Here is a 21,450-nt window from a genome sequence, read left to right as displayed (position 1 = left end):
ACATCCACAGATCCACAGCTGCCCTTGGGCTGCAGCTGAGCATCACTGACAGGCAGAGCCATTCCTGTGGATACCCTGGGCTGCTGCTCCTGCACTGCTTGGAGCTCCTCAGCTCACAACCAGCTCAAAAGCAGCTCCAGGTTTACCTGCACGTGCTGCAGGGACTGAGGCAAAGCCCTGCTGTGGAATTCACATCTGCTTCATACATGATTGAAAGACACTCAGCCCAGCTGAGAACCTGTGGGTGTACAGCTCCATTTGCCTGCAGCCACCGTGGGGTTTTACAAAAGGCAAACTGGGGCACACGGAGGGCTGGCTCACACACGAGTGGCCCTGCAGCAGGTTGGGTCTCCATCCAAGAGGAGAGTGGGGCAGGAGTCCCCAAGGCCAGCACCCAGTGATGTGAGGGTGCTGTGAATCAGCAGTCTGCCTGTTAAAGAACAATAAGACAACTTTTTCTGCTCAGATATTGCATTTAACTGAAATTTGACTGTCAAACAGCATCTGAAGCACTTCAAGGTGGTGTCAGTGCATGGCTCCATGCTATTCCCAGCCCAGGGCTGCAGAGGGAGAAGGCTTTGTGCCCTTCATGGAGTTTTTCAGCCCCATAACCATCCACAACATTCTGCCTTGCCCACAGATCTGGTCTGCAGGCAGCCACGAACAAATATTCCACCACAAGGAAGTGCTGAGTGCTACCAGCACCTCTCTCTGCTTAGCAGCACCTTGGCCAAAATGTGTTTTCCCACTCTGAGCACTTTCCTGCAGGTGGACAAGGTGCTGCAACAGGGAAAAGGCTTCTCCAGAATAAAGACAGAATATCTGTGCAAAACATGTGAAACATCCCATGCACAGTGAAACTGCAGTGGAGAAAACAAGGAGATATAAAAGACAGTCACAGCCCCTGCAAGAACAAGAACAAAGGAGGAACAGGGGAAGGAGATTGTTCCAGTAATTGCCTCCCCCAGGTAAGGATGCTGAGCCTGAGCAACGCTGCTGGCACAAAAAAAAAAATGCTGCTGTTTGATTCATTGTTCACCTAATTTTGCTGCTGCAGCAAATCACATGTAAAATAGTGCATTCCACTGTGTAATCAAGATAAACAAGCCAGCTTTTTCATTAGGGGTGTGAGTGAGCAGATGCATGCACTCTCTGCCCTGTCACGACAGGGTGGGTGATACCAAGAGCACCAAGGCAAGAATGATTTTTGATGCACCAAATTCACCAAATCCAGAGCACAGGCTCCCTGCCAGAACCCTTATTTGTGGCACCTGGGCCAGGCCACAGCGATTCCTTCAGTGATTTGGCACACAGGACACTCATCCCATGCCCAGCTGCCCCCAGCAAGCACCTCTGCTGACACCCCCTGTGACAGGGTCACTACAGACCCACTGATGTGGCTTCAGGGTCACATCTCTGCAGGCACAAGGTGCCCATGCTGTCCAGATCCATGGAGAAGCCATTCCCAGGGGCTGGCACACCTCGTGTTTCCCTGCACACTGGGAGGACTGCATCCCTGCCAGGCTGAGAAGGGGCTGCAGCACACAGCCATGAGGACGTGCAGATGGGAGAGATTCCTGCATTCAGCACGTGGAAAGCAAAGGAGAAACCTCCTGCTGTTTATCTTTGCCTTAATTTGCATCTTCTTAAAATGCCTAATTAGTCGTGCTAGTTGATATACTGGCTCAGGCACTCCTACCTAATCCAGTCAGCAAACCCAGGCTGTGGAAATATTTGTCCTACGTCTTCACACGAGGCAACATTCATGGTGTCCTTTGGGGCTGAACCTGCAGCTGGACATGGGTCTCTCAGTGCAGGTCCTGCTGCATGGGCAGCTGCAGGGTTTGGGAGCCCTCCTTTGTGGTCTCCATCAGGAAATGCCAAGCATTTGGATGTGAAAGGGGATCAGCCCCCTGACCTCAAAGTGGGGTGTGGATTTTTGGCTATTTCACCTAGAAATTCTCCTTCTGAAGACCAGCTGTGGTTTTGACCCAAGACTTTATTGAATGCCAAATTCCTTTTTGTACCACAATATGTACTTTGTAATATATCTTAATATTTAGTTCCAATGGCTCTACTGAGTTTGAGTTATAATAGGAGAACAAGATGTGTATGAAGTTGTTTGATATCAGTTTCAGCTGTGGTTCCTCCACCAGCTATGTCCATCATCTAGCAAGCCCCTAGACCCAAAACCTCTGAGTGTTTTAAAGCTTAAATATTTGCTTACTCAACTGTAATGATGTCCCAACCAGCAGCCTGTAAATCTGCACCACACTGAGGAGCACAGCTGTGGTGGAAAGTTTTGGAGAGGGACTGGGAAAATACAGATAGAACTGTCCACAGAGGGCTTTATGGACAAGCAATGTTCTCAAACTCCTTCAGCTCCTTGTGTCACTACAGGAGCACCTGGCTGAGGTGCCAGCTCCTCCTGGGGCTGTTGTGTAGAGAAATGGGTGTGACAAAGCTTTGGGTTCCCTGTAAGGGAAATTTCTGTGTGGGAGATGAGGACAGAAGGAGCTTCCTAGGGGCTTTCCAACAAAATCTGCAAAGGATTTGGAATTTGCCCAACAAGGGCTGGGGGAAGAAAAGAGTTAAATCCTGATGCCTGAGCTCAGCCTTTACTCAGACAAAACTTTTCCTGAGCTCCTGGAGGTTTTTGCCTTAGGGAAGCCCCATGTCTGAACTCTTTCCTTCCCCATGAAGAGGCACCACGGCTGTGTTACACGTGGGTAACCCACCATGCAGCGTGTTTCACATGCCCCAGCTGCTGCTGTCCTGCTGGAGTGCGAGTTGCAGTGAGGAAACATTGATTTCCAGCCCTGCAGGCTCCTCAGTCCAGCCTGATGTCAGTCCCATCCATCACACCTGAGCAGAGAGAGCCAGGGCAGACATGCCCTGGCTGCTGAAGCACAGCAGCAGATATCTGAGCTTGGATATCTGAGCTTGAAGCTCCTGTGCATCCTTGATCCCAAATGCTGATGTTCAAAGAAGCAGAAAGAACTTTGATTAAACACAAAACTGGCTAAATTTGCTTCCCAGTGAACTCAGCAGAGCTGTGCTGACATCCCCAAGACCTGGTGCTGCTCTGTGCCTCTGCTGCATGCAGCAGAGCTCTCCAGGGAGCAGGGAGTGGGATGGGCTTTGCTTATTTTTCAGCACAAAAATGCAAAAGAGAAGCTCAAAGCAGCTTTAATTACGAATTTTAGAGGAAAAGGGTGGAGCAGCCATCCAGCTCTTCTGGTTGCCACCACATGTGAAGCCCTTGGTGTCCAACACACATCTGTGCCAGATGTTCCACAGCTGTTTTCCATTTCCAATGCCCTGCATTATCCCACTGCCTGCCTTGGCATCGGGCTGCCCACAAGCACTTGTTCACATCAGTGTGCAGTGCTGGGAGGCGGCTGAGGGCTACAATGCTGCCAGCAAACCTTGCAAACATTCTGTTGGGAGCATGACAGCCTGGGGAGAGACACAAGGAATGGCTGAGAGGAGGAAGGTTCCAAGGTTTCTCAAAGAATCAGCAGCTGAGGTATCAGCAAACACAGATTTAATATAAAAGAGACAGCACAACGAAGTTTGTTGGCAAGGTTCACCCCATTACTTACTAATGGTTAAAGCACAGAAAGAAAAAAAAAACAAAAAAACAAAAAATCCAATGTCAATCAATCCAAACTGATAGAAACACAACATTACCTATGTGAAGGCTGGGCTGGGGAGGGTGAGACAAAAGGATAGGAGAAGGTAAGGATAAAAAGGAATACATCCAAAAGGCACAACAGCTCTTCAATAAACAGCATTTAAACTTAACAGCACATAAACCTACCAGATTTAACTTATGTTGTAGTTAAGCCAAACAATACAGCAAAGGATTCACATAGGATTTACTACACCACAAGAGCAACTTACCTACAGGCCTAACTTCCTTCCAAATGTAAAATACTTCAGAATCCAGGAGAGCAGCATTCCCAGGACATTGATGTAGCATATGCACACTTGCATGCATACTGTACAAGACACCTGTAAGGAATCCCCTTCTGATTCAGGGAAACACTCACCTGGGATGCCTTTGGTGCCCTGCTGTGCCCAAAAGCCTGTCTGCTTTCTTCACAGCTCATCTGCAACATCAGCTGCTGACCCAGCAAGAGCTCTGTGATTTCTGCCCGCACACCTTGCCTCGCTTTAACCCAGAACATTTACACCTCCTTACACGGGTTTCTAGGTAACTGAAGACAATTTGAAACTCTGCAAGAAATGACAGGAGGTGAGTTTGGGAAATAACAGGCTGCAGCTTCTCTGTAATGGCATTAGAAGAGTCAGAGGATACCAACACTCATCTCCAGTGCCTCAGCTCCCTCAGTGGGGAATTCACCTCACGCTCTGGTTAGCTCTGTGGTGTGAGGCTCTGAGGAGACCCCACTCCTGATGTTCTCCTGATTTCTGCCTGTAAGGAGCAGCACCAGCAGGGGATTTCTCCTATGGAGGTTTACAAGCAGGTTGCTCCCATCTCTTCCCTCAGTCTGTAAGAGAAAAACTGACTCAGTACTGACTTGGAAGAACGAGGGGGATGTGAATGTGAGTAACAGGCATTTGCAAAGATGCATGTGAAGAAACAGCTGGAAGACATTGCCTAAGTTAGCTACCTTCAAACAGAAAAGAAAGGTCTCGATTTACCATCTGCAGATGACTTAGATCAGCACCTCACAGACAGCACCCATGAGCAGCATCCCTGGCACACAGACCTGCCATCCCACATGGAGAACACAGGATTCCCTGCTCCACCTCCCTGGGAAGTCCCCCAGGATCCAGAGAGTTAATCCTGCTCCCCAAAAAGCATCCTGCACTTTTCTTTGGCTACTTACCTTATTTGGAAAGGTGTGGTTTCCCTCCCCTGGCATTTCTGCTGTGCCAGAGAAGTGTCAGCTCTTGGTTGCCTCACAGAGGGATGAAACTCTCCTGCCCTGATTCCCTCTGCCAGTTCCAGCATGAGGGAAATCCATCCCAGCCCCACAACCTTCATTAGCCTGGATGTAGGCAGACACCTCAGTGCAATAAAAGTTCAGAGCTTATTACAGGCTCTGGGCTGATACCATAGATAATGGTAATTAACTGCTCTGGGATGACAGTGGTTTATTGTTGACTGATTTCTCAATGATTTCCTTAAGCAGTTTGTAAAAAAAAAATGGGTCTTGCCAAGGATGGAGATGGCAGGAGGAGACAGAAAGCAGCTGAGTCTGCAGCTCAGCATGAGGGGCTTGGAAGGGCACCTGGAGTTTACCATGAGCTGGGGCAGGATCAGTGCATTTACCCATTCTCAGATTTATTTGTGACTCTCAGGGTTTCTATAGGAGTTTACCATGAGCTGGGGGCAGGATCAGTGCATTTACCCATTCTCAGATTTATTTGTGAGTCTCAGGGTTTCTATAGGAGTTCACCATGAGCTGGGGGCAGGATCAGTGCATTTACCCATTCTCAGATTTATTTGTGACTCTCAGGGTTTCTATAGGAGTTTACCATGAGCTGGGGGCAGGATCAGTGCATTTACCCATTCTCAGATTTATTTGTGAGTCTCAGGGTTTCTATAGGAGTTTACCATGATCTGGGGCAGGATCAGTGCATTTACCCATTCTCAGATTTATTTGTGAGTCTCAGGGTTTCTCTGGGTGGGCCACTCTTCCCCATGGACAGGGTGCTGCAGCAATCATATTTTGATGCTTACTGGAAGTACGAAAAAACTGGGGTTTGGTTGTGTCAGAAGGTGCTGAAATTGCTGTCTCACTTTACTAGATATGGCTCCAGCCAAGCTGGATTCTACAGAAATTCCCTGTATTAAAGGAAACTGAGCAATCACATCCTCATCACCTTCCGTGCAGACACCTTTTCCAGCCACTGATTTGCAGAGCTGAGGACTGGTCAATTTATCCAGTCCTCAGCCTGAAAATCGTTCTGTATCTCCGTGAGATGATCCCCACATGGGAGCACATCTTGTTCTCCTCCACAGAAAGGGGCAGGAACCTCTTCTCAAAGCCTCCAGCTTCCTTCTGCTCAGTTCCACACACGTGGGAGTCGCTTCCAAGGCACATCTGCTGCTGAAAGGAGCCGAGCAACGTGGAGGGAACAAACACTGGCAATCAGCTTTCGACCTGATTTTGTACTGAGTTTCCTAGTGGAAAAAAAAGGACATTTGTAGTCTATCAGCACAGATCTGAACCACGTTAAATACGCCTCCATTTATCTTCAGTAAGACCAATGCAGTTCCTTATTATTGGAACAATGGTGTATTTTTGTCACCCTTAATTATTAACTTATCTGGCTGCGATTTCGTTGTTTATTAAAAGGATATTCTAGGTGACTTTAACAGCTATACAACTCTTATATAACCAACATCTTAAACTCTTTTTTTCCAGCAATCCTTTTCCTTTTTTTTTGCTTTGCTCACAGCTTTTCTATTTTCCTTTGGCATTGGTAAGTAAACCCAAGGGGCCAGATCCTACAGTTACACTGATGTTTTTGGAGCATGGCCTGGAGTTTTATCAGTTTACATCATCTGGGAGTGGGCCCATAAAATTTTAAAACGTTGCAATAAATGAAAGCAGACAGGTGACAGAGTGACAACACCAGACAGAGAGAATGGCCACAGCCAAGGCAGTGCAAGCCTCAGCTTTATTTGGAAGAAAAGTCCTGCAACTACATCTGGTACTGGGATGCTAAACACACAGGCAGGGAGCTGGGAGCTGAAAATGGGAGCAAAATTTGGCCTGTACAGAAAAACAACTTGCAGTGTTTCCTCAGGTGACACTGGCAAGCCTTCAGCATCACCAAATGGTTCCTGCATGTTCCCACAGCATTTGCCACTCCAAGCAAGAATATTCCAGAGGCAGGTGGGGGGAGAGGGTGCCCTGGAGTGGCTCCCCACCAGCTGTGGTTCACAACTGGTGACAAAGTTCACCCTGAGCATCCTGGAAGCCTCTGGCACTTGTGTGCATTTTGCCATGAGTCTGCAGCAATGCATTTATTGCCTTCCAGTGGTTGCAGCTGGTTTCTGATGCCCAGCACAGTCGGTGCCCCCAGGATCTCACCAACAGAAGGAGATGGGAGCATCACAGTTTCTTCACCCACTTCTCCTCCTCACTCTCAGGGCTGTAAGGCCAACTGATGGTTGCCATGAGCTCTCTGTCCCCACTGCTCACCCAGAGGAGTGTGACCTCCTTCAGCCTGTGATTTGAACCCAAATTTCCTCAGTAACCAGCTCTCCACATCCACTGCCATGCCACAGCCATTTAATTTCTGCCACAGAGGACACCGCCCTGGTGACAGTGAAGGGAGGGCTGAATTCCTTTCCCAGTCTGGTTCTCTGTTTTGACAAGTGATTCTTTCTGTAAATCCCAGACAGGGTAACCCTTCAGAGGCAATTGTAAAGCTGGATTTAATGCACATCACACAGAATACACGAAAGCTCTCGTACGTTCTGCAGCACTGGGGGTTTTTTGGTGGCTCTGTGAACGTGCTGACCAGCAGCTGACCTTGCCTCCTGATGCAGAGCACAGCCACTGAAGGATAGGACACACTCTGCTGTCATCAGTATTCCAAATTTCACTTCATATTCTGCATCTGTTTCTCCTCAAGGTGGTGATGGGTCCCACCAGCCACCTACAGTACCTCATCACCAGAGGAGTGGAGCCTTGTGACATGATTGCTATCAGAGCACCAGGTATCCTTGATTCCTGCAGCACCAGTTATTCCTTCTCTTGGTGAAGCCCTTCCCAGTGTGAACAGAGTGGTTGCAGCCTTGAGAAGACAGAGGAAAGCAAGGAAAAAAGAGCAAAGTCACCCCAAGGACTCAGACGAATGCACATGGAGAGCTTTCCCCACCATGGATGTTAAACAAGTCCTTCCACATTGGATCCACCTACACCTAAAATTGCCTTACCAATCTAACCTTGCCCAAGCCTTCAGCTGGTGTTTCACTTTCCCTGAGAGCTATCTGGAAGTTTCTAAAGTAACTAAAAATGCATTTTCCCTCTTTGACCGATTTCCCAAGGGCCACTCCAGCTATAGCTGCTGTACCAACCCCTCTGCCTTCCTCCTCTTCAAGCCACCACGCACCTCTACTCCCTCACATGAAACAGCTGTGAAACCTGAGAAATAGGTCCTGAGCAATAGGTGTCCCACTGATAAATACCTTTCCAAAAAAACCCATCTGGAAGTTGGTCAATTGAGCACCATCAGGTAAACACAGGAACACCACATTCCCCTACAGGCTTTTCCTTCAGGGTGACTGGACATACTTTGGATTTCTCAGCAGAGGGAGCTTCTCACAAGCAGTTTGAGCACCACCTCCCTCCAGCCCTCAGAAACACTCCGCTTTCAATCAAGCTTTGCACCAAACCAACGTGCAGGAAAACCAAAAGCAGCTGACTCCTAACCCCAAGCAACCATCAGCTGCTTTCTTCACGGATTTAAGGAGGCTTGCAGTCTTCCAAAATTCTTTATTAGTTTTCATAATTACTCCTATTAAATGCCTGTCCTTTCAGCATCCTGGTACTGCTCAGCAGCAGCTCTGTGGCAGTCAGTACCAGGGCTGTGAGAGTTTGTAAGAGAAAATGGGCTTTTTAATGCTCTTCAATGCCTTCCTTTGGTGCCACTGAAAGCCTCTTGATATTTTTCTCATGGAGACAGAACTCTCCAGCCCACTTTTGTGTGCAGCTCAAATGCTCTGTATGTGATGGCCATGCAGTGTGGCCAGCAGGATGAGGGCAGGGATTGTCCCCCTGTGCTTGGTGCTGATGAAGCCACACCTGGATGCTGTGTGCATTTTGGGGCCTCCCATGACAAGGAAGACATGGAGGGGCTGAGGTGTGTTCAGAGAAGGGCAGCAGAGCTGGGAAAAGGGCTGGAGAACAAGTCTGAGGTTGAGGGAGTGGTGGGGCTCAGCCGGGAGAAAAGGAGGCTCAGAGGGAACCTTCTCAGTCTCTACAACTCCCTGAAATGAGGTTGGAGCCAGGTGGGGCTCAGGATCTTCTCCCAGGGAACAGGAGACAGGAATGAGGAAGCAGCCTCAAGTTGTTCCAAGGAGATTTGGATTGCGTATCAGGAACAATTTCTTCACATAAAGAGTTACCAAACACTGGAACAGGCTGCCCATGGCAGTGATGGAATTATCATCCCTAGAGGGGTTTAAAAGCTGCGTGGATGTGGCACTTGGGGTGGTGGCCTTGGCAGTGCTGGGTGAACAGTTGGGCTTGATGATCTGAGATGGCTTTTCCAGCCTAAACAATTCTATGATTCCATGACTCTGCGTCCCTTCTCCCTGTCTCCTTGGACAAAGAGCTGCATCCTTTATCCAAAAGCCTTTGCATGGTCACCACCAAGCCCTGCTGGGTGAGGAGCAGAGTCCTGAGCAGGGCTGGCAGGGATGAGCTGCCCCAAAAGGACAGGGAGCTCTGCCATGGTCAGTGCCAAGGCCCTGCTCTGCTCCCAGCACAAGCCTGCGTGGGGTGAGCTCCACAGGGAGCTGATCCAGGCAGGAAAAAAACCTGATTTGAACAGAAAATGTTTAATTCTTCAGTCAGATCAGCTCTCCAACCTGTTTAACTGAGTGACAGCAGAAGCACTTGTACTGCACAGCATGCCCAGAACAGCATGAGTGGGCGGATGGGATGGCAGGAGAGGGAGGCAGGGAGGAGAGGAAGGGAAAAGGACTGCTTTTTTAAGAAGCACTAACAGCTTAAACACACTTAAAATGTTAATTCAATTGAAGAAACCAAGGATTTTCATCTCACCAAGCTACCAAGAGAACCTTAGCTCTTCCAACCAGATTTGCAGATGATGTCTTCCTAAACCTACATAGATCACTGGATGATGTTTTGCCCAAGTAACTAGGATAACTAGAATTGAAAACCTGCAGCATTTCTAGTATCTATCTCCCCTTCCCTCATCCCCTTCTCATTCCTGTGTTTTCTATGCCTGGCATCAGTACCTACACAAGCAATTTGACCATAATCTGAACGTGGTTCACTCCTCTGCTTTAAAGGAGTTTCACATCCCAATCTTTGAGCTCACCTACCCCCTTCCTGTTGCCTAGAGCCTTACAAAAACAAGAGCAAAACATGAAAAACATTATAAGCACTTGTAATGGTTCTTCATAAAAACAAGTTCAAAATAGTATTTACACTGAAGGCATAAATATCCCCTTATGAATAAATGATGCTGTTATTCAATAAGCCCAGAGCTTGATCACATTCAGATCAGGAATAATTATTTAGGTCCTTCAGAGAGGTTAAAATAACCTCCCTTAGAAGCATGGGAACCTTCTTTTGCATGAATAATTTCCGTCAGCAGATGAACTGATAAATAAAAACAGATAACATCAATCAGCTCAGATGTAAGAAGAGCTAGTGAACAGACTAGGCACAAGTGCAACAAATATAATTTGGCTATAAATAAATTTAGTCTGGAAATTAGGAGACCCTTTCCAAATATGAGAGCTGTGAAGTCTCAGTCTAGTCCTTCAATAAAAGCCGTGGGACAAACCCCAAAAAGACAGTGTGCTAAAATTTCCATCCCTGGAATTGTTCCAGGCATGTTGCATGGGGGCCTGAGCAAACTGTTCTAAGGGAAGGTGGCTCTGCCCATGGCCAAAGGGGTGGGACTAGGTGATCCTTAAGGTACTTCCAACCCAAACCATTCTGTGAATGGTTCCATGAGATCCTGAAGTGGGCTTCACAACAAAGCCTTCCCTGTGTCTGAAGAGGGCTGAAAGGTGTGGCTGGGCTGCCACAGCTGAGCTCTGAACCCCGATCCCTCCCTGCCTGAAGGTTCCCTCTCCCAGCTATCAGTCATCTAAAGGACAAGGTCAGCATTTCTCCTGCTGACACTTGTGTCACATCATCATGGCTGTGTCCACACGGAACACCTGTATTCCATGTTCCTCTCTGAACTCAGCCTTTGCCATTCCAGGGTGTCTGACAGCGCTGACTGTGCCAGAACCTCCTGGGGGTGTCGTTGGATCTCTGTCACCATCCTCTCAAGCAACACATCCCTGGAGGGATTTTAACTTCAGAAAACAAAGTCTCATCTTTCTCACAGATTTTATGTGAATTGGTTCCACCATGGATAGGAGTTTTCTGCCAGGGTTTTAGAGAGCAAGCTGTGTTTTGGAGGAAGATGTCCCTTTCTTTATTTTAGAAATGGAACTGCTGGCACTTTGGAGACACCTGCACTATCAGGTTCTCTAGTGCCTACAACACCAGAGGGGTGCACAGGTGAGGGGTGCACGGGTGGGGGATGTGGAGGTGTTTTGCTCCAGACCCCAACCCAAAGGCGCCAGGGTGCATCCCTTGCTCAGGAGACACGGTCACCACAGCACCACCACCCTGACCGGGGAGTGCCCTCTGCCTCAGCCCTTGTCCTCTGCCCTGTGTCCCACACAGCCCTTCCTGGGGGTCTGATCCGGCTCCCCGAGCCCTTCCTGGGGTCTGACCCTGCCCGGTCCCCATCCCCAGCCCTTTCCCGGTCCCCATCCCCAGCCCTTCCTGGGGTCTGACCCTGTCCAGTCCCCATCCCCAGCCCTGTCCCGGTCCCCATTCCCAGCCCTTCCTGGGGTCTGACCCTGTCCAGTCCCCATCCCCAGCCCTGTCCCGGTCTCCATCCCCAGCCCTTCCTGGGGTCTGACCCTGCCCGGTCCCCATCCCCAGCCCTGCCCGGGGTCTGAGCCGGCTGCCCCTCAGTCCCCCTCAGTCCCCAGGCGGTGCCACCCCCGCCGCGGGGGGGGGGCCCGGTGGCCGCGGCGATGAGGGGGAGCCGCGGGGCCGGCCGCGCGCAGCCAATCGGCGCCCTCAGCGCCTGGTCCGATCTCCTCGGAGCTCTCCGATTGGTCGTCTCCCTCCCCTCGCCTCACGTCTCGGCCAATGGTGGCGGAGGGGCGTGGCGCGGGCGGCGAGCGCGCGAGCGGCGGGCGCGGCATGGCGGGGTCCCATAAGGGCGCGCGGCCGTGATGGAGCGCGAGCGGGCGGTGGGCGTCATGTCGGCGCTGTGGTCGGTGGGCGCGGGGCTGCTGCTCCTGCTGCTCTGGGTGCGGCACCGCGGGCTGGAGGCCGTGCTGGTGCACCACCGCTGGGTCTTCGTCTGCTTCTTCCTCCTGCCGCTCTCCATCCTCTTCGACATCTACTACCAGCTGCGCGCATGGGCCGTGTGGCGCCTCCACAGCGCCCCGCGGCAGCATGCCCAGCGCGTCCGGCACATCCAGGAGCAGGTGAGGCTTGGCCGGACCTCGGCACCCCGGGGGTACCGCGGCTTTGTGAGGGAACAGCGTGTCCTTGTCCCGCTCTCTGTCATCTCTGTCCTCCCTCTCACCGCGCTATTCCGCACCCGGGGCAAAGTCCAGCGGAGTGGGGGAATGCAAGGGAATAAACGCCAGCGGGGCTTTCAGCCTCCTTCAGGGCTGTGTCCCGCTGGAACTCCTGTGGAACTCGCTGCCTGCGCTGCTGGTGTGCTGTGAGCCGGGCTCGGCAGCAGCAGGCTCAGGGACACACGTGTGTTCAACATGGGAGCACATCAGTGTCTGAGCCGCAGCCCTGGAGCATGTTCTGCTTCCCCTCACACCCTGCTGCTCACACCGCCAGCTCCAGGAGCTGCTTCGTGGCCAGATTAAACTTTTCCTCCGCCCAGAAATGCAGATGTGCGTGGTGATTCTGTGCTCTCTGCTGTTTGTGGTAATTCTGTCACGTCCGCTTCTGTTTCCTGCCTTGTCTGTCACATCACGGATGCAGATGGATGTTCATGTGCAGGGAATTACTCTCAGAGGGGTTGGGGTTGTTGGCTGGGGTTTTTTTACCAGCTGTAGTAGCAACTCAGCTTTGAAGAAAATGCAGTTGTTTGTTCTCTGGGTGTTAACCACTGTGGCTTTGCAGAACTCATATGGCTTACACATTTTCCTTCCCAACTTTTTGTAGAATCCTACGAGGCTTTGGGTTGGAAAGGGACCTTAAAAATCATCTTGTTCCAACCCCACCTGCCATGAGCAGGGACATTTTCCACTAGACCAGGTTGCTTAAGGTTGGTTCCACTAGACCTGGTCATTTGGAGGCTCGGACCAGTTTTTCTATGTTTGGGTTAGAACTGAGATTATAACAGCAATAATACCTCCCTTAGAGGAGGGTTTTTAAAACTCTGTTAGTGTCTTGTTATCCTTGTGAATCCTTCCCCCAAAAGAAAACCCCGGAGCTACAGGATATTAAAAGTGTATCCTCTACATAACTAAACCACTCTGGTCATACTTTATTTAGGAGTTCAGAGGGCTGCAGAGAGGCTTCCAAAGCATCCCTGGTGTGAGAGTTGTTGCCCTTGCAGGTGCGGGAATGGAAGAAGGAAGGCAGCAGGAGGTACATGTGCACGGGCCGGCCCGGCTGGCTGACGGTGTCACTCCGAGTGGGCAAGTACAAGAAGACCCACAAGAACATCATGATCAATTTAATGGATGTCCTGGAAGTAGACAGTGAAAGACAGGTAACAAATCCCACCACAAAGCATGCACTCTCATGGATTTTATACTTTTCTTCACGATACACAGAGCTGAAGGGATTGGATTCCACAAACAGCAAAATTTTGTGGCAGAGCTGTCACATTTCAAGGGTTTGCAATGTGGGCTTGGATCGTTCCATCTGAAAAACCCAGCATATGGAATTGCTTGGCTTTTATGTGCTGAAGTCTAAAAGACCAGATTGATTTATGGGTTTGGGCACTGAGCAACAAGATGTTGAGGCAGAGGAGGAATCACTAAACAGTTCCCACTATTTTTAGCAGCTCTCTTAGGAAAGTGAGTCTCTGAGTTCTGATAACAGATGGAGGTGTATCCAGTTAGCCATGTTTTGTCATCATTAATGCTGAACTCTTTAATTTATATTTGTTGAGAACTTGGGGGTGGATTTTGTTTTGTTTTTTTTTCCTTTTTAGGTTGTTCGTGTGGAGCCTTTGGTGTCCATGGGCCAGTTGACTGCATACCTGAATCCCATGGGCTGGACCATTCCTGTGGTGCCAGAGCTTGATGACCTCACAGTAGGTAAGGATTGCTGATGACAAGAGACTCACTCATTTTGCTGCACTTCCATTAGGGTTTTTTAATTGTGTTGTTTTAAAGGTTCTAGAAATAGTCTGTTGAGCCTTATGTTCTTTGTGGTATTTATGTTATAAGCACTTTTTCTTTTAAATACTCTTAAAAGAACTTATAAAGTGGAGGTTGCTCTCATAAATCACCCACATTTTGGAGTGTGTTTCATTTGATTTGTTGTGTGCTCTCTTGATAAGGTGGCCTGATCATGGGAACTGGCATTGAGTCTTCATCCCATATCTATGGACTTTTTCAGCACACCTGTGTGGCCTATGAACTTGTTCTTGCTGATGGAAGCCTTGTGAGATGTTCACCAGTAAGACAAAATGTTACTTTGCTATCATTTACAATGTCATTGACAGTTATTGGTGTGGATATATGATTTAGTATGACATACATACTTTTTGCAGACTGAAAACTCAGACCTATTTTATGCAGTGCCTTGGTCTTGTGGTACTCTGGGTTTCCTGGTTGCAGCAGAAATAAAAATGGTTCCTGCCAAGAAATATGTCAAAATACATTATGAGCCAGTGAGAGGACTGCAGAAGATTTGTGAGAAGTTCACTGAAGAGTCTAAGAAAAAGGAGAATAGTTTTGTGGAAGGACTTATGTATTCTTTGGATGAAGCAGTCATCATGACAGGAGTCCTGACTGATGAAGCTGAGCAAAGCAAGGTAACTAAAGGGAAGTTACTCACAAAAAAAGTACTCCCAGGGTCTAACTGAAGCTGTACTAGGATAAAACCATTATAGAATTGGAACAATCTCTTAACATAGGATTAAAATTTGGATCAGTCCATCAGAGTATTTTAATTCCTACTATGACAGAATGTGTTCTCTAAATCTCTTTTATTGGTGAGAAATGACCCACTGATTTCATTGTTCTGAGGAGGAGGAAGAGGAGAAGGATCTTTTCTCATAGACTGAACAATGCTGCTTTGAACTGCAGTTGTTCACAGTAACTCTCTTCCTAGCAAGCTTTTAATGCTGATAATATCAATAAAAACACATCAGGGCATGCACAGGAGGGTCCTGCTAAGTGTTCATGCAACCCTCCACCTGGATGTTTCCTCTCTGCCATGTGAGATTTTGGATTAATGATGGGGTTAGAGATTGGCATTTTAGGAATTCGGTTCTGTCACATTTGTGGGCTCTTAAATAGCTTGTCAGTGGAGGCCTTACTTAAACCTTAATGGCAAGGAAGCTAAGAAGGAGCCTTGCAAGTGGGGTGAAGGCTCCCTAGATGCCTTGTGACAGTCTTATCCAGAGGATATAACAAAGATTCCTCACAGGAAGGGAATTTGAGGATGTACTCTGTTGTCTGGCAAGGTGTAACTCTTACCTGATGAATTCTTGTTTTCTTGTAGATAAACAGAATTGGCAACTACTACAAGCCATGGTTCTTTAAGCATGTGGAGAAGTATTTGAAAGCTGACAGGACTGGAGTGGAGTACATTCCTTCCAGACATTATTACCACAGACACACTCGCAGTATCTTCTGGGAGCTCCAAGTAAGACCAGTTCCAAAATTCAAATGTATCTGCAGGAAAGTACCCTGCCCCTTCACAGTGTAGGTACAATGTACCTTCTTCCCCTTGGCAGCAACTTCTGTCTTTAATGACAGAAATAAATGGCAAAGTTTATGGCAAAATTACAAGTCCTGCATTTGAGTGCAGCAAATCCAAAGACACTTCTCGACATATAAGGTGTTGTATCAGAAGCTCCTGATTTTTGGTTTAGTGCTTTTCTGAATTTAGGTCTTAAGTATGTATTTCAGCATTAAATCACTACTGAGTGATTTCCAAATTCAGATGGTGGGAAAAACATGAATGTGAAATTCTGGCTGAAAAACCGCCCCACCTAAAGGAATTACGTAATCAGGTCATTACTTAGAATTTCATAAATGTGTTTATTGTCATGTGTAGTTACACAAAACTTGATTTGGCATTCTGAAATATTCCTGTTACTACATTTTGAATCTCTGGAGTGAGGTACCAGATCCTTTCAGCTCCTGCAGAAGGTAAACAGCAGTTAGCTGTGCGGGTGGTAATTAAGATTTTACAGCTTTAAAATGCTATTGAGAAATTTGGCTATTCTTGCAAAACTTCTGTAAAGTTAGCTCCTTTTGCACTCCTCCCTTGGCTGTTGCAAGATAATAGCCTGTTGCTCTTTTTATTTTTTGAAATTATTTGGGGCTGGGTGTGTTGTGATTCATACAACTGCAAATCAGTGGGAACTAGAGGAGGCTTGGGGCAAGGCTCTGTAGCCAAGTGCAGCCCAGGCCCCTCTAATTTGCTAATTTGTGTTCTAGTACTTCAGCAAAGTATCACCAATTAAATTTATTGGAAATCTGGTTTAATATTGCCCTGAGGGCTCTGAAGTGTTCTTTTGGTCCAGTTACACGTTCTTCAGTCAGAGTTTTTTTTCTCTCCTCTTTGAAGGATATCATTCCTTTTGGCAATAACCCCGTGTTCCGCTACCTGTTTGGCTGGATGGTCCCCCCAAAAATCTCTCTGCTGAAGCTCACCCAAGGAGAAGCCATTAGGAAGCTGTATGAGCAGCACCACGTTGTGCAGGACATGCTGGTGCCAATAAAGAGCCTTGAAAAATCAATCCAGACCTTCCACGTTGACCTTAATGTAAGAACTCATCTCCTTAGGACTCAGCAAATCTTGGGTTGTTTGTGATAAGCAATGGGACTGCTGGTGTTAAGACATAATATCCTGCTTGTGCAAAAGGTCATTATTGTGTCCTGGGGAGTGCTGTGCTTTGTGAGTCCATGATGCAAGGCTGCAGCAGAAATAAACACAGCTTTCTGACAAAGAGAAACATTAAATAAAAGATTCAAGCTTTGGTAGAAGCTGACACTTCTAAAAGATTTTATCGCTTACTAAAATATGAGCTTCACCTAAAATGACTGGTGGTCTCACCAAGCACCAACTGTGGAGCTTAATCTCCCTTTCTTGCTTTTATTTCTGAATTTATTTTAGTTAGTGTAGAATTTCAGTTTTGATAATTTCAGTTTTGGACTGACCTGGAAAAGAAAACATTTCCTTCTCTTTTTGCTCAGAATGTTTATTCAGTTGTTGCTTTGAGATCAGGGGTGGTTTATTTGTGGGTGTTTTGGGGTTTTTTTTCCCTTTTTATTTCAAATGTTTAAGGGGAGGAGATGTAATTCTAGGAGGACAATCCATTTGTGTTATGGTCATTAGAAAGTGCAGCTAAAAACAATACTAGGACAGCTGAGAAGGAAGAGCTGAAAGCAAAAGTTTCAGTCTAGGATTGGGAGAAAGTTCTCTTAATTCTTTATTTTGCCACATTTATTAAAGATCTTAAAGGATGATTGTGTTAAAAAATAAGTGATAAAGTGTTTTGCTGCCCCTGCAGGTGTACCCTATTTGGTTGTGTCCTTTCATATTGCCCAACAATCCTGGTATGGTCCATCCCAAAGGAAATGAAGCTGAACTCTACGTGGATATAGGAGCTTATGGAGAGCCCAAAAGCAAACAGTTTGAAGCCAGGGCTTCAATGAGGCAGATGGAAAAGTTTGTAAGAAGTGTACACGGGTAAGGACCCCACTCCTCAGAACACTGATAATGTCACATATAATTCACACCCATGTGGTTTAATTACAGCTGTTTATCCCACAGAACTTTAATATTTAATACTGCATTAATGTAACAACCACAGTAATTGAAAACTAATTTAAATTTCTAATTTTGGTGAGTTTAAAATATGATTTCACTTTATTATTTGATTGCAAAACCAACCAAACAAAAGGACACACTGGCTGAAGTTCTCGCGGTGTAGTTGGGAGCTGGGTGAGTTCAGATCACCTTTCAGCTCCAGGCTGCTCTGGGAGCAGAGTCTGCTGCTACAAAATACATCCTTGGAATATTCATTCCAAGGAATGAATCACTGAGGAATCCCAAAAGTTTGGACAGCTTCCCTGGCTGCCCTTGGGACTGTTCTCCCTGCAGTCCTTACAGCATCACGGAGCCGCTCGGCCCCGTCCTTGTACCGGGATGTCCTTGCCCAGGGGGCAGCCTTGGCTGTCCCTGCAGTCAGTCAGGGTGGTGGTGTGTGTGCTGGTGGCTCTTCCCTCCCTCAAAACTTGTGCTCCAGAGCTTCCTTTTCCCTGCCTGGGTTCTGGTTGCACAGGACCGCAGTGGGCGTGAGGCATGTGCCCACCATCTGTCACGGACTCGAGCCAGCCGAATTTGCTGGAGCGGTGTCAGTGGAGGAGCAGCCACAGGCTGGTTTCTCAGGAACAAAAAGCAACTACATGGTATTTTTACACCATCAGTCTAATTTATCCCCATTTCTATTTTGACCTACTTCTCAGTCTAACAGTGATCATGTCCCATGTGGCTGAGCAATAATGGCAAGGCTGCTTCGAGATGATTTGGGGACTGCAAATGACTTCAAGCTGCAAGAAGTGATTTGCCAGAGAACAAAGCGACCCAAAGTTAATTTTAAGCTTTTTTTTCATTAACTTGAAATTAAGATTTTAATTTAAAGCTCTTTACTGACAAAGTTTGGTCTGTTTTCTACCTGTCACTGGGAAATGAACAATGGATAAATGCTTAATCTTCCAGTTTCATAATCACACAAAACAATAGAGCTTCTATGTTAGGTTGTGTTTTGCTGCTGTACTCTGGTGGTAGCTGCAGCTTAGAGAGCACACTGTGAGAGTGAGGAAGAGTCCACAGCTGAAGAAGGATTTAATTTGTAAATGGACCTTTGTTACACCATGCTTTGTTTGCACTATGGATTTATCTTCTTGGCCTGGTCTCATTTTGCCTTCTTAGTTCTGTTCTTAATGTCCAGAGAAATGAAAAAGTCAAAGAATGTATTGTTACATCTGCCTTGAATGGATATTGTAATGCAGGCAAATATGAGATTCTGTGACTGTACCTACATGTATCCTAAGAAAATAGGCAGAAAACAATACTAAATCCACACAACATAATCGGCTGAGTGTCCCAACATAATCCACATGAGCTATTGTATTTCCTTGTTTTTAAAATGCATTGTTGATGTTTTTGTTTTGTTAAGTATTTGCTTTTCATAACTTGCACTGATTTTTTTTTTTTTTTAATATTCTATATCAAATCTTATGGCTCAATTAACACTGAATCTCTGTCTTTTCTCTTTCCCTTCTCTCCAGTTTCCAGATGCTGTATGCAGATTGTTACATGACCCGTGAGGAGTTCTGGGATATGTTTGATGGCTCGTTGTACCACAAGCTGAGGGAGGAGATGAATTGCAAGGATGCCTTTCCAGAAGTGTATGACAAAATCTGCAAAGCTGCAAGGCACTGAGCCTGGCTGAGCTCACCAAGCAATCAGGGAAAGAGGAATTTACCTATAGCTAGTCAGTATATCCTTTAAAAAAAAGCTTTATTGCTCTCCAAATAAGCTCATTCTTATTGATGTTTAAAGGTATGAATTCCTGCTTTACACATTTATGTTTAGTATTTCTTGGTATGTTTTGAAACCAGTTTTCCAAACTCAGAGTGATTGTTTTTAAGAAATCTGAAGTGCTAGCCTCTGTATCTAATGTAGTGACATAGGTGAGTTCACCTATTTCCAGGCAGAAGAAAAATAATAGTAATGGATGAAGACACTGGAGTTACACCAGCTATATTTAACATGACTTCTGAAAAACAGGAGGGGGGGCTCAGAAATAGGTGCCAAAGCTGAACACATTGTCTAATTAATCATGTTTTTAAGAACATTTGCCTCCAGTCAGTGTCCTGGAGCAGCTCTGCAGTGGCTCATCCCCACTCCATCCTCCTGCAGCTGCATGATGGTGGTGCTGGGCTGCTCATCTTGTCCTGCAGGGCAGCTGAGCTCCCCAGGCCTGGCTTCTGCTGGAAAACTGAGCACTGAGGTGTGAAGAAGATGCTTTTTACTTGTGCCTATCAGATTTGTACTGATTTTGATTATGAAGTGTGAATGGATGTAGGTTTTTTTTAGGTGTTTTGTAGTTGGCCAACAGTGCATTGGTTTGGTTTTTTTTGCCCCAAAGTATCAATGTTCTGGCTTTGTAGACCACTGAAGAAGAATTGCTGCTATTTCATATAGCCAAATTTTAATTTCTTTGTGGGTCAGTTTGGTTGGGTTTCTTTTGGGTTTGTGTTTTTTTGGGGTTGTTTGGTTGTGGCTTAATTTTAGTGCCTTATAAGTACTCAGTTGGAGGAAGATATGGCTCATCTCAGATTGTTCTGTCCTGGCCTGTTGGGAGAAGGAAGTCAAGGCTGCATTTTTAGGAGGTTTGTTAGAGCAAGTGGCTGTGGATAAGAACTGTTGATGTGAACCTTGAAACACACAGGCTTTGGTTCTGACTTGAGTGACATTTTTGCTTTTCATTTTAGCTGGGTTAGGTTGATAGGCTTTGTAAAAGGACTGTTTCAGTCACCTGGAGAGAGAATAACAGCAAGTACTGTTAGTTCCCTCTTCTGCTGCTCGCAGGTGAAAATGGCACAGTCGTGGACTTGATACACTTGAGTGTAGAAGTGTGGAGATAGCCAGAATCAGGGTTCCAAACCAAGCCTGTGTCTTGTCCAAGCAGTACTGAAAATTGTTACTTGAAACCTTGCTGAGCCTGATGGAAAATAATTTTCTTGAGGTTTGTGTAGGGAGTGACACAGAGAACTTCTCAAACAGTTACCAGTGGGAGGTGTAATTTTATTATGCGTGCTAAACCAATGATTTTATTTATTGATAGATGGATGTTTAAGGTCCAGATGAAACCAATGATAAAGCAGTAGCAGGAATAAGCTTGGGCTGTAACTCAGTGATATAAGTAAGGTGCCCCCTCAAATCCTGCACAGGGGCAGCATTCCATGGGGAGACACAGCCAGTGCAGAGTGTCCTCAGTGCTGCCTGGGCCCTGGAGCTGTGTCAGTGATCCAGGAGTGCCTGCCACACCTCGTGGCTGCACCAGGGGTACACAGGAAGGCACGTGTTGATTCTCAGGGTGTGACCTGCCTTCCTGCCCCCACGAGGGAACTGTCCCTGGGGTGAAGCTACAATTAGCCCAGTGCTTGTATAGCCTGCACAGAGCAAGAATGGTTTGGTTAGCTTTGAAAGGGCAATGTTAAAACAGCTAGAGGATATGCAAATACTTCTACTTAGGCTGTGTTCCACTTATGTACTGATGATCTTTAGGTATGCACTGTGTTTGTTTTTTCACACCTTAATTTATTGGCAAACTTTGTATGCTGTGATGGGGTACTGCACTGTATCAGTCACACACATGCACACACACCATTGCTGTTGCTCTTGGTTTTTGGTTGTATGGGCTGTTGAAAATAAAGCTCTGGCCGGCGTACTGTTCCAA

General features: G+C 46.8%; 1 protein-coding gene across 1 annotated transcript; it reads left to right on the top strand.

Moving 5' to 3' along the window:
* The first annotated feature begins 11,958 nt into the window (after positions 1-11,958).
* DHCR24 (24-dehydrocholesterol reductase) lies at positions 11,959-21,450 on the top strand. Its single transcript, XM_058030015.1, has 9 exons — positions 11,959-12,250; positions 13,348-13,503; positions 13,951-14,056; positions 14,302-14,420; positions 14,515-14,778; positions 15,471-15,614; positions 16,545-16,742; positions 17,491-17,669; positions 19,274-21,450. The coding sequence occupies exons 1-9, from the start codon at positions 11,993-11,995 to the stop codon at positions 19,425-19,427; spliced, it is 1,578 nt and encodes a 525-aa protein (XP_057885998.1). The 5' UTR covers positions 11,959-11,992; the 3' UTR covers positions 19,428-21,450.

This window comes from Melospiza georgiana, chromosome 9, assembly GCF_028018845.1.
Source record: "Melospiza georgiana isolate bMelGeo1 chromosome 9, bMelGeo1.pri, whole genome shotgun sequence".
Classification (NCBI taxonomy): domain Eukaryota; kingdom Metazoa; phylum Chordata; class Aves; order Passeriformes; family Passerellidae; genus Melospiza; species Melospiza georgiana.
This window is presented reverse-complemented; position numbering and strand designations above follow the sequence as displayed.

Bases quoted from the DNA above. Each gene is read 5' to 3' on its own strand.
- DHCR24 (XM_058030015.1), top strand. From the start codon at position 11,993: ATGGAGCGCGAGCGGGCGGTGGGCGTCATGTCGGCGCTGTGGTCGGTG. The intron at 12,251-13,347 runs GTGAGGCTTGGC...TTGCCCTTGCAG, and splicing joins TCCGGCACATCCAGGAGCAG to GTGCGGGAATGGAAGAAGGA. The intron at 15,615-16,544 runs GTAAGACCAGTT...TCCTCTTTGAAG, and splicing joins GTATCTTCTGGGAGCTCCAA to GATATCATTCCTTTTGGCAA.